General features: G+C 45.6%; 1 protein-coding gene across 8 annotated transcripts in view; it reads left to right on the top strand.

Moving 5' to 3' along the window:
- The window catches only part of ofcc1 (orofacial cleft 1 candidate 1), a 220,670-nt gene that overhangs the window by 131,873 nt on the left and 76,624 nt on the right, over window positions 1-12,173 (top strand). For all 8 annotated transcript variants that reach the window (XM_038810230.1, XM_038810225.1, XM_038810231.1 and 5 more), the window contains one exon: window positions 11,138-11,297. In XM_038810230.1, the coding sequence (XP_038666158.1) occupies window positions 11,138-11,297 (160 nt within the window). The remainder of the gene's footprint in view (window positions 1-11,137; window positions 11,298-12,173) is intronic.

Here is a 12,173-nt window from a genome sequence, read left to right as displayed (position 1 = left end):
TTCTGACAGTGACTGTCTATTCTGGTAGTGACTGTCTATTCTAATAGTGACTGTCTATTCTAATAGTGACTGTCTATTCTGGTATTGACTGTCTATTCTGATAGTGACCGTCTATTCTGATAGTGACTGTCTATTCTGATAGTGACTGTCTATTCTAATTGTGACTGTCTATTCTGACAGTGACTGTCTATTCTGGTAGTGACTGTCTATTCTAATAGCGACTGTCTATTCTAATTGTGACTGTCTATTCTGGTATTGACTGTCTATTCTGATAGTGACCGTCTATTCTAATAGTGACTTTATATTCACATCGTGACTGTATTCTGATAGTGACTGTCTATTCTGATAAGGACTGTCTATTCTGACAGTGACCGTCTATTCTGATAGTGACTGTCTATTCTGGTAGTGACTGTCTATTCTGATAAGGACTGTCTATTCTGACAGTGACCGTCTATTCTGATAGTGACTGTCTATTCTGGTAGTGACTGTCTATTCTAATAGTGACTGTATATTCACATAGTGACTGTATTCTGATAGTGACTATCTATTCTGGTAGTGACTGTCTATTCTGGTAATGACTGTCTATTCTAATAGTGACTGTCTATTCTGGTAGTGATTGTCTATTCTGATAGTGACTGTCAATTCTAATAGTGTCTGTCTATTCTGACAGTAAGAAGTCTTACAACACCAGGTTAAAGTCCAACAGGTTTGTTTCAAACACGAGCTTTCGGAGCACGGCTCCTTCTTCAGGTGAATTCTTCAGGTCTATTCTGATAGTGACTGTGTATTCTGGTAGTGACTGTCTATTCTGATAGTGACTGTCTATTCTAATAGTGATGGTCTATTCTGGTAGTGAATGTCTATTCTGCTAGTGACTGTCTATTCTGGTAGTGAATGTCTATTCTGGTAGTGACTGTCTATTCTGATAGTGACTGTCTATTCTAATAGAGGCTGTCTATTCTGATAGTGACTGACTATTCTAATATTGGACTGTCTATTGTGATAGTGACTGTCTATTCTGGTAATGACTGTCTATTCTAATAGTGACTGTCTATTCTGGTAGTGAATGTCTATTCTGGTAGTGACTGTCTATTCTGATAGTGACTGTCCATTCTAATAGTGACTGTCTATTCTGGTAGTGACTGTCTATTCTAATAGTGACTGTCCATTCTAATAGTGACTGTCTATTCTGATAGTAACTGCCTATTCTAATAGTGACTGTCTATTCTGGTAGTGAATGTCTATTCTGGTAGTGACTGTCTATTCTGATAGTGACTGTCCATTCTAATAGTGACTGTCTATTCTGGTAGTGACTGTCTATTCTAATAGTGACTGTCTATTCTAATAGTGATGGTCTATTCTGGTAGTGAATGTCTATTCTGGTAGTGAATGTCTATTCTGGTAGTGACTGTCTATTCTGATAGTGACTGTCCATTCTAATAGTGACTGTCTATTCTGGTAGTGACTGTCTATTCTGGTAGTGACTGTCTATTCTGATAGTGACTGTCTATTCTAATAGTGACTGTCTATTCTGGTAGTGACTGTCTATTCTGGTAGTGACTGTCTATTCTGGTAGTGACTGTCTATTCTGATAGTGACTGTCCATTCTAATAGTGACTGTCTATTCTGGTAGTGACTGTCTATTCTGATAGTGACTGTCTATTCTAAACGTGACTGTCTATTCTGATAGTGACTGTCCATTCTAATAGTGACTGCCTATTCTAATAGTGACTGTCTATTCTGATAGTGACTGTCTATTCTGATAGTGACTGCCTATTCTAATAGTGAATGTCTATTCTGGTAGTGAATGTCTATTCTGGTAGTGACTGTCTATTCTGATAGTGACTGTCCATTCTAATAGTGACTGTCTATTCTGGTAGTGACTGTCTATTCTGATAGTGACTGTCCATTCTAATAGTGACTGTCTATTCTGGTAGTGACTGTCTATTCTGGTAGTGACTGTCTATTCTGGTAGTGAATGTCTATTCTGGTAGTGACTGTCTATTCTGATAGTGACTGTCTATTCTAATAGTGACTGTCTATTCTAATAGTGACTGTCTATTCTGGTAGTGACTGTCTATTCTGGTAGTGACTGTCTATTCTGATAGTGACTGTCAATTCTAATAGTGACTGTCTATTCTGGTAGTGACTGTCTATTCTAATAGTGACTGCCTATTCTAATAGTGACTGTCTATTCTGATAGTGACTGTCTATTCTGATAGTGTCGGTCTATTCTGGTAGTGACTGTCTATTCTGATAGTGACTGTCTATTTTGTTTGTGACTATCTATTCTGGTAGTGACTATCTATTCTGGTAGTGACAGTCTATTCTAATAGTGACAGTCTATTCTAATAGTGACTGTCTATTCTGGTAGTGACAGTCTATTCTAATAGTGACTGTCTATTCTGATAGTGACTGTCTATTCTAAACGTGACTGTCTATTCTGATAGTGACTGTCCATTCTAATAGTGACTGCCTATTCTAATAGTGACTGTCTATTCTGATAGTGACTGTCTATTCTGATAGTGACTGCCTATTCTAATAGTGAATGTCTATTCTGGTAGTGAATGTCTATTCTGGTAGTGACTGTCTATTCTGATAGTGACTGTCCATTCTAATAGTGACTGTCTATTCTGGTAGTGACTGTCTATTCTGATAGTGACTGTCCATTCTAATAGTGACTGTCTATTCTGGTAGTGACTGTCTATTCTGGTAGTGACTGTCTATTCTGGTAGTGAATGTCTATTCTGGTAGTGACTGTCTATTCTGATAGTGACTGTCTATTCTAATAGTGACTGTCTATTCTAATAGTGACTGTCTATTCTGGTAGTGACTGTCTATTCTGGTAGTGACTGTCTATTCTGATAGTGACTGTCAATTCTAATAGTGACTGTCTATTCTGGTAGTGACTGTCTATTCTAATAGTGACTGCCTATTCTAATAGTGACTGTCTATTCTGATAGTGACTGTCTATTCTGATAGTGTCGGTCTATTCTGGTAGTGACTGTCTATTCTGATAGTGACTGTCTATTTTGTTTGTGACTATCTATTCTGGTAGTGACTATCTATTCTGGTAGTGACAGTCTATTCTAATAGTGACAGTCTATTCTAATAGTGACTGTCTATTCTGGTAGTGACAGTCTATTCTAATAGTGACTGTCTATTCTGATAGTGACTGTCTATTTTGTTTGTGACTATCTATTCTGGTAGTGACTATCTATTCTGGTAGTGACAGTCTATTCTAATAGTGACAGTCTATTCTAATAGTGACTGTCTATTCTGGTAGTGACTGTCTATTCTGGTAGTGACTGTCTATTCTAATAGTGACAGTCTATTCTAATAGTGACTGTCTATTCTGGCAGTGACTGTCTAATAATAATAATCTTTATTAGTGTCACAAGTAGGCTTACATGAACACTGCAATGAGGTTACTGTGAAAATCCCCTGCTCGCCACACTTACCTGTTCGCGTACGCTGAGGGAGAATTCAGATTGTCTGATTCTCCTAACACGCACATCTTATGGGACTTGTTGGTGGAAACCGAAGCACCCAGAGGAAATCCACGGAGACACAGGTAGAATGTGCAGACTCCACACAGACAGTGAACCAAGCCGGGAATCGAACCAGTGACCCTGGCGCTGTGGAGCAACAGTGCTAACCACTGTGCTATTGTGTCTATCCTGATGATGACTGTGTATTCTGATAGTGACTGTCTATTCTAATATTGTCTGTCTATTCTAATAGTGTATGTCTGTTCTGATAGTGACTGTCTATTCTGGTAGTGACTGTCTATTCTAATAGTGTTTGCCTATTCTAATAGTGACTGTCTATTCTAATAGTGACTGTCTATTCTAATAGTGTCTGTCTATTCTTTTATTTTATTATTTTAAAAAATAAATTGAGAGTACCCAATTCATTTTTTCCAATTAAGGGGCAATTTAGTGTGGCCAATTCACCTAGCCTGCACACCTTTGGGTTGTGGGGGCGAAACCCACGCAAACACAGGGAGAATGTGCAAACTCCACATGAACAGTGACCCAGAGCCAGGATCGAACCTGGGACCTCAGCGCTGTGAGGCAGCAGGGCTAATCCACTGTGCCACCGTGCTGCCAGTGTCTGTCTATTCTAATAGCGTCTGTCTATTCTGCTTTGATAATTCTGATAGTGACTGTATATTCTGATGCTGACTGTATATTCTAGTCTGTTATTACGATCCCAGACATGACCCCAGCAATTACTAAGTTACCGGACAAGCACCCCAATATTTTCTTCAGTTTGTAAGACTGTGAGGGAAAAGGCATTTCTGCGGGAGTGATTCCATGCATAAATAGGGACATGGCATAATAAAACAAACTTCACGACCAACACAGGATGAAAATAACTTTAACTTCTACAACTACCGATTAAACAATTTTACAATACAATGAAACAACTAATCCTAACTACTATCTTGATCCCACTCAAACCAACACCCATCTCACTTCAAAAGTCCTCTTTTGTACATGGTTAGCAGTCCCCAAAATACTTGCTTAATAAAGATGTCTTTGGATACCCACTTTGTGAAAGAGATATCCTTCAGGATCCAGCTTGCCCATTATTGCCTTTGTTAAATGACTGTTTAACCTGTCAGCCTTTGAGAAACTGTCCCTGCCCTTTTCACTTGAAAATTTTAACACATTGTTTTGCGAGCAACTGCTCCTGTTCACAGACAGCTCAAAACTCACTGTTTTCAGAGAAGTTGCTTGCCTGTACACATCCCAATCGAAAACTGAATTTCAAAACTGAATACTCAACATCTGACTGCTTCAGCACCTGGCTCCTCCCATTCGCTCAATCACATTCCTAAACTAAACACAACTGGCAAAATTCTCTGTTTGGTAGATTGTGGACTGGATTCTTCGGCCAATCAGCGAATACGATTTCGGCGATTGACCGGAGAATCCGTTTTTACGCCGAAATTGGGGGCAGCGCCGTTTTTCGGATGCTTGGCCCCTCAAAAGCGGCATCATGGCTGAGAGCGCCGCATGGCATTGGGATGGCCTCATGCCTCGCGTGGCAGCTACCGACGGTGTCCAGCACCTCCACAGTCGGCGGTGGGAAGCCGTTCCGCTGGCTAGGGGGGGCTTTGGCGGGGTCTGGGGGGAATGGTGGGGGGGTGGTACAGGGGTGGCGACGGGGGGGGGGCACAATCTGACAGGCCGGGTCTGAGCGCGGCCGGCGCCATGTTACACGGTTCGACCGCCGCAGGTCGCCAGCGTTCACAATCGCGGCCACGGACCCAGCAATTCTCCGTCCGTGTCTGCAGGTAAAGCCGGGTGGCAACGCTGCTCGCCTCCCACCGGGCGGAGTAGCGTCGGGGGGGGGGGGGGGGGGGGGCGGAGCCGACTTTTTGGTCGTAAAACCAGATGGATCCTAGGAATATGGCCTCAAATTCAGAGAACCCAGCTCTATGTTCTCCCGCCGGAGCTGAATTGCTCCCGGTTGGAGCACAAATCACAAAGCAAGTCAGTATCCCTTGCCATGCAAATCTATGCCTAACGAGGAATTCCAGGGATTCCTGAAGAAGTACCGCTGTCGGGTTGCCATTTAGAGCTGGCGGCCCGATACCAAAGTCCCATGGCCACCTCTCCCAACGCCCCCTGCTGCAAGTCAGCCCTCCCCACCGCATTGCAAAGTAGCCCCCACCCTGGACGTTCTGGGCGCCTCCCCTTCCTTCACGAACATGGGGACCCGTCCCACCAACCCCCCCCCCCCCAGCCGAACCTCCTAGATAGGGAGACCCCCACACAAGGACCCCCTAAACAACGGAACCAACCACAGGGACCCCCTAACTGATGGAACCCCCACAGGGAATTCCTAACTAGAGGGACCCCCACAGTGACCTCTTCCAGGGATCACAGAAAGAGACCCCTGTCTAGAAGCTGGAAGCACATCGTGTCCATTCCTGGACAGAGAACTGTGGTGACCTGTGTTTAAAGCCCTCACATCCATTAGCTGCAAGACGTTCCTTCATTTCTGGTAGTGGGCTGTGATTGACAGCTTAAATAAAACAGCTGTTAGCCTTACTTCATTCATCTTCTTCATGGATGAGTAAGTCTAAGTGCTGAAACCACAATGTTTACAAACATCAACCACATTAAATGCTGTCAATTTCCAGCTCAGCACTTTACCACCACTCAAACATGAAGAGGCATGATTGGAATGCACATGACCCTCTCCGCCGCTTGGACACCCGAATCTCCACCGCAGCGGGGACCCCACTACTGACAGCGGGCAGTGGAGAATACAGCCCAATGTCTCTAATTATTTACCCCCCAGGGAACCCTCTTTAAATAAACAAAATTCCATTCCATTCAGCAAACTTTTACGATGCTTTAATTGCACCTATGTCTCCAAAAGGCCTGCTTCCTTTCAATCCAGGATTTTTAAAAACATGACTGCAGCAGTCACACACACTAACCCATACTTTTAACCCTTACTGCACCAAATACACATAATACAATGAGCGGGGTTCTCCATTGGCTGACGCTGAAATCGGGAAACGCGATTGGGCGGCGAATAGGTTCCAACGGCAAATTCGCGGCTGGTCGGTGCCTCGACAACGGCGTCAATGCAGTTGGGAACACATGCACAGTAAACACCATTTGCATATCATTATTGGGCCTGACCCGGTATTCTCCGGGGCCTCCGTGATTTTACGCCTCCGATGATCCAAGTTCCCGATGGCGCAGTTCACTTGTGCTTTTAAAAATCGTGAAATCGGCATCAAGGCTGCTGAGGGAGAGGAGGTGTAGAAAGTTTCCAACATCGCCATAGTGTGCTGGCAGTTCTGCAACTGGCCATGGAGTTTCTGCCAGGGCCAGGGGAGTAGCGGGGTGGGGGTGGGGGAGGGGGGGGGTGGCCAGGAGGTGGGCCGTGGGGTCGGGGCAGACAGGCACAAAACACCATGGCTGTAGCCAGAAAAAGTAGCCATGCAGCTGCGCACGCCACTGACAGCCCACAGTGAACTTAGAGCCATGGGTTGTATAGGTGTCCCACCAGGCCAACCCCCCCCCCCTCCCCCCAGGTGCCCTCTTGCCCCAGCCGACCCATCAGTTGTGTGGGTGTGCTCCAGCGCAACCAACACCATCCTGTTGGTTGGGTTGAGCATGTATGGGGCACGTAATGTGTATGTGTGGCTGCAGCCTGTCAGCCTCCTGAGCATCATTCACAGACCTGGTGAATCCTACAGCATTTCTCATTAGAATCGGTCATGGTCCACATGGCGCTGGTGCTAGTCTCTCCACGGTAGCTGAATCGGTCCAGGTTCGGCACCAGTTTTGCTGTCGTGAAAGTCCACGAATCCTGCCCCGTCGTCAACGCTTACTCTCAGGAACAGAGAATCCAGCCCAATATATCTCAAATTCCTACATGCATCACACTGTTTATTCTAATAGTGACTGTCTACTCTGATCATGCCTGTCTATTCTATTAGTGATTGTGAGCAGAATGGAAAGCCATAATGTGCTCCTCCTGCTGTATGTGGGAAATTGCAAATTTTTCCAATGCCTGTGGCCAGCCTGTGTGCAGGAAGTGTCTCCAGCTGCAGCTCCTGGAAATCCGGGTTTGCGGAGCTGGAACGGCGGCCAGTGGGAATCCTTTGGAACATCCACGAAGCGGAGAATATTATGGATAGCACATATGGATATTAATGTCGCCATAGTCCCCAAGGACCATCGGGCACCCTTTTGGGAGAAAGCTGACTGGTGGTGATTGAACCTGAGTGTCACCACACTTCAGGCAAGTGGCAAGATTGAGAAGATGGTGCCTTAATCGATAACCTCAGTCGTATAGAAAGATGGTCACATCAAAGGCGAAGACTCCACAGGCAGGAAGGGAAGAGTGACCACCAGGTAGAGCAAGCGGATGAGGCAGGAAGTGCAGGTCATTCCCTTGCTTTGGATACTGTTGGGAGGAATGGCCTCTCAAGGCAAAGCAGCAAGAGCAAAATTTGGTTGGCTTTGCTGGACAGGGGAGAATTAAACAATGTGGGAATGCAATAATTATAGGCAATTCAATTGTCAGGGTAATACTGTAGAAAGGTGTTTCTGTGGCTGCAAATGTGACTTCAAGGTGGTGTGTTGCCTCCCTGGTGCTTGGGTCAAGGACATTTCAGGGCAACTAGAGGACATGCTGGAGGGGGAGGGTGAACAGCCAGTGGTTGTGGTACAGATTGGTACATACAACATTGGTTAAAAAAGAGGATGAGGTCATAAAAGCAGAACATAGCGAGTAAGGAAATAGGTTGAAAGGTAGGATCTCAAAGGTAGTGATCTCGGGATTGCTATCAGCACCACGTGCTAGTCAGAGCAGAAATAGCAGGATATATCAGAGGAATACATGGCTGAAGAGCTAATGTGAGGGCCAGGGTGTCAGATTCCTGGCACATTGGGACCGGTTCTGGGGAGGTGAGACATTACAAATGGGACGGGTTACACCTGCGCTGGACCGGGACTGGTGTCCTACGGGGAGCATTTGCTCGAGTGGTTGGGGAAGGTTTGAACTAAAATGGTCGGGGGGGGGGGGGGGGGGGGGGGGGGAGAACCTAAGCAAGGAATCAGAGGAGGGGGAGACACGGACAAGAACAAAAGACAGAAAGGGGAATAGGAAAAGTGATAGGCAGAGAAATCAAGGGCCAGAATCAAAGAGGGCCACAGTGAAAACTAATGGAATGGGACAAGGAATGTTTAAAAGACACGCCTTAAGGCTTTGTGCCTTAATGCACGGAGCAGCTGCCATAAAGTTAGTAAAGATTAATCGCACAAATAGATGTATATGGGTATGATATAGTGGGGATTACGGAGACATGGCTACAGGGTGACCAGGGATGGGAACTGGACATCCAGGGATATTCTCCATTTAGGAAGGACAGACAAAGGAAAAGGCGGTGTGTTTGCACTGATGATTAAAGAGGAAATTAACTCACGAGTGAGGAAGGGTGTTAGCTCCGAGAGTTGCGAAACACAAAGGGGCAAAAAAACATTCACGGGTGTTGTGTATAGAACACCAAACTGTCGTGTTGATGTTGGAATGACATTAAACAGGAAATCAGAGACGCTTGCTAGAAAGGAACATCTGTAAATATGGGTGATTTTAATATTCATATAGATTGGACAAACTGAATTAGTAGCAATACGAAGAGGAAGAATTCCTGGAATATACATGGGATAATTTTCTGGATCAATACGTTGAGGAACCAACTAGAGAACAGACCATCCTGGACTGGGTATTAGAACAAAGAACTAAGAACAATACAGCACAGGAACAGGCCCTTCGGCCCTCTAAGCCTGTACCAGTCATGATACCAACTTTTGCCGAAACCCTCAGCACTTCCTTGTGCCATATCCCTCTATACCCATCCTATCCATGTGTTTGTCAAGATGCTTTTTGAACACCGTTAATGTATCTGCTTCTACAATCTCCATTGGCAACACGTTCCAGGCACTCACCACCCTCTGCGTAGAGCACTTGACTCGAGGTGCCAACCCATCCCGAAGAATTGCCGGGTCAATAGCCGTGCATGCGCATGGTGGTGCCCAGCAGCGGCCGAGCCGTGCAGCATGGTGCCGGCCGCATGCGGAGCCGGCTTGTAAAAATAGTGCCCACCCCTTTGGCCGACACGCGAGCCCCAGACCACCACCCAACAGTGCCCCTGCCCCTGACAAAGTCCCCCATGCCCACGGATCGGCCCTCCCTTGACTATGGTAGCGCTGGACTGAGTCCGCAGCAGCGACGACGAGTTCCCGATTAGTGAGACCATGAGAGACCCCCGCCGTCGGGAACTCGGCCTGTCGGAGGCGGAGCATTGGGGGGGGGGGGGGGGGTCAGGCAATGTCCTGAGGCCGTCAATACGTACTCCGTGACTACGCTGCTTTGGAGGGGGCCAAGCATTGTGAAAGCGGCGCCCCCCCCCGATTTGGTCGGCATCGGGTATTCTCCACCAAACACGATTTTGGCATCGGTGACGGGAGAATCCCGCCCGTTGTTTTTAATACAGGATTGACTATTTCTCTTCTCGAGCAGCATCTCTTTCTGATATTGACTCAACATGGAATAAGATAAAGCAATTAAAGGGTTACAGGCAGACTTCTTGCTGTGAGGATGCACTTGATGTGCAAATGGAATGTGCATATGTATATACAGCATTTAAATAAGCATTTTTGTGCCCTTTGATTTTGTGCGCAATCACTTATTCTGGTGAGAAATACTAAAGGAGCATGTTGGACAAATGCAGCTGGGCATTGGTCATTTTAGATCACAGTATTCGCTGGCTAACTTCAAATATGGTTTCCTGTAACAACCCTTAATTAACAGTGAGGCTCCAGAATACAAGTCCTTAACCCTATTTGTCCTTGCCAAGCAGTGGGACGAGTGGGCTGACAAGTGCAGAGGATTAATAAACAACACATGAAATTTAAAACACACACACACAACCTAAAGCATTCAGAATAGGTAGACAATACCCCTGGGCTTCAGTGTTCAAATGTATACCTCTCCCATTCTTTTAATGTCATGGCATGGGCGTTACAGCTGAACCCGGCCATCTACCCGCTAATATCAATATCACACCGTTGCTGCAGATTATCTGCTTTAACTAAGTGACCGATATTAAAATGTGAGCCAAAAATAATGGCTTCTGCCACTCACAGTGCAATGGTTTGTTGTAAATGTAGGACACTGAAGCATCTTGGCTTCAGATGCAGCTGATTCCTATTGGCTGCCAGTAGATCCCGTGACACACTGTTTGACCTATTTCTATAAAGGTGCCTCAGGGGCTATACATAGATGGGCTGTGTTGCTATTCCAGTTTTAATTACATATTAAAGAGGTACCGTATATATTTTTAAACATTGCATTGATTTCATAGGCACAGCTTATGGACAAAATGATGCTACTCCCGGGTCGGCTGTGCGGTGCCCATAAGTTTGACTGGTTAGAATTGTTCCCTTAAATTTTAAATCACGTCCAACTCTGAGCCCATTGCCCCGAGGAAAGCAGTTTGGACTTTTGGAACTGTACTCTCCTTGTTAGTGTGCATGATATTAAAAACAAAGATGTGAGGTGAATAACTGTGAATGAATTTTGAACCACTTTGAAGGCTGCACAACCGGGGGAAGCTGCTGGATGTCTTCTACCGTCTGCACAGCGCCGAGGAGACATTTCTTGTACCCCTGGACTTGGAGATGTCAAATCAAGAGCTGAACTACATAATAAAAAAGACAGAGCAATGGAGGGGGATCAGTGGCGAGAGAAGAAAGGTGAGTGAGCAAACCAGCGGGAGTCAGTTTACCAATTGAAATATAACAATGCCCTGGATCCTCCATCAGAGAAGAAGGCAGACCCCTTCCCCCACCCCCACACTCAATTCTTTAGATACCACAGATCATCTCTCTTAATTGTGCTAAATATTCAGCTGAATCTTCTGCTTCATAGTATCTCACAAATCCAGCTTCACCTTCAGCTATTAACACCCATAGAAACTCACCACGAATAGCTCCCTCGGTTCTACCACAGGGCCCCCAGCTGCAGGGGTCAGCCGCAAAGCCCGTGGCTATTTGCCTTTCCACCCATCCTGTTGGCAACCTCAGCTTCGATTGCCAGCTTTAAAATCGGCTTTCAAAGTGGGGCACGCGTCAAAGTGCAACGCCTGCCCCGCGATAATGCATTGAAAACACGTTCCACTCAATAATCCAGCAGCACACCTTGACAATCAGGCTCGCTGTGTACTGTCATGTCAGCAGCCCCTTTGGAAATGGGTGTTGGGGTGGATACTGGCATGATTGCTGGAAGTGAGTGCTTGGTGTTGAACTGTAGCCCCAATGGTGACTTTGATTGAGTTTTCTTGGCCGTCACTCTCAGCTGCAAGACAGATCAGTGGATCCAGTGTCACCTGGCTTTGCCTGAGGGAGGAGGTTAAGTGAAACATTAGCAGGCCCAAATTCCATTGTCTTGCATTATCCGCATAAATTCACCATTATTCAAGGCTGTGGTCCCCCCCCACTTCCAATGCTCAAGAACAAGGTAATGGCATTGGATGACAAAGATGGGACTGCAGGAAAAAATTCAAGAAGTTAATTACATTTTAATTAGGTAATCATGCTGTTCCATTTTAGTGACAAACACGTTCAAATGAA

The sequence above is a fragment of the Scyliorhinus canicula genome, chromosome 10 (genome assembly GCF_902713615.1).
Source record: "Scyliorhinus canicula chromosome 10, sScyCan1.1, whole genome shotgun sequence".
In the NCBI taxonomy this organism is placed as follows: Eukaryota; Metazoa; Chordata; class Chondrichthyes; order Carcharhiniformes; family Scyliorhinidae; genus Scyliorhinus; species Scyliorhinus canicula.
The sequence above is the reverse complement of the archived record's forward strand: the minus strand, read 5'-3'. Positions and strand labels throughout refer to the sequence as shown.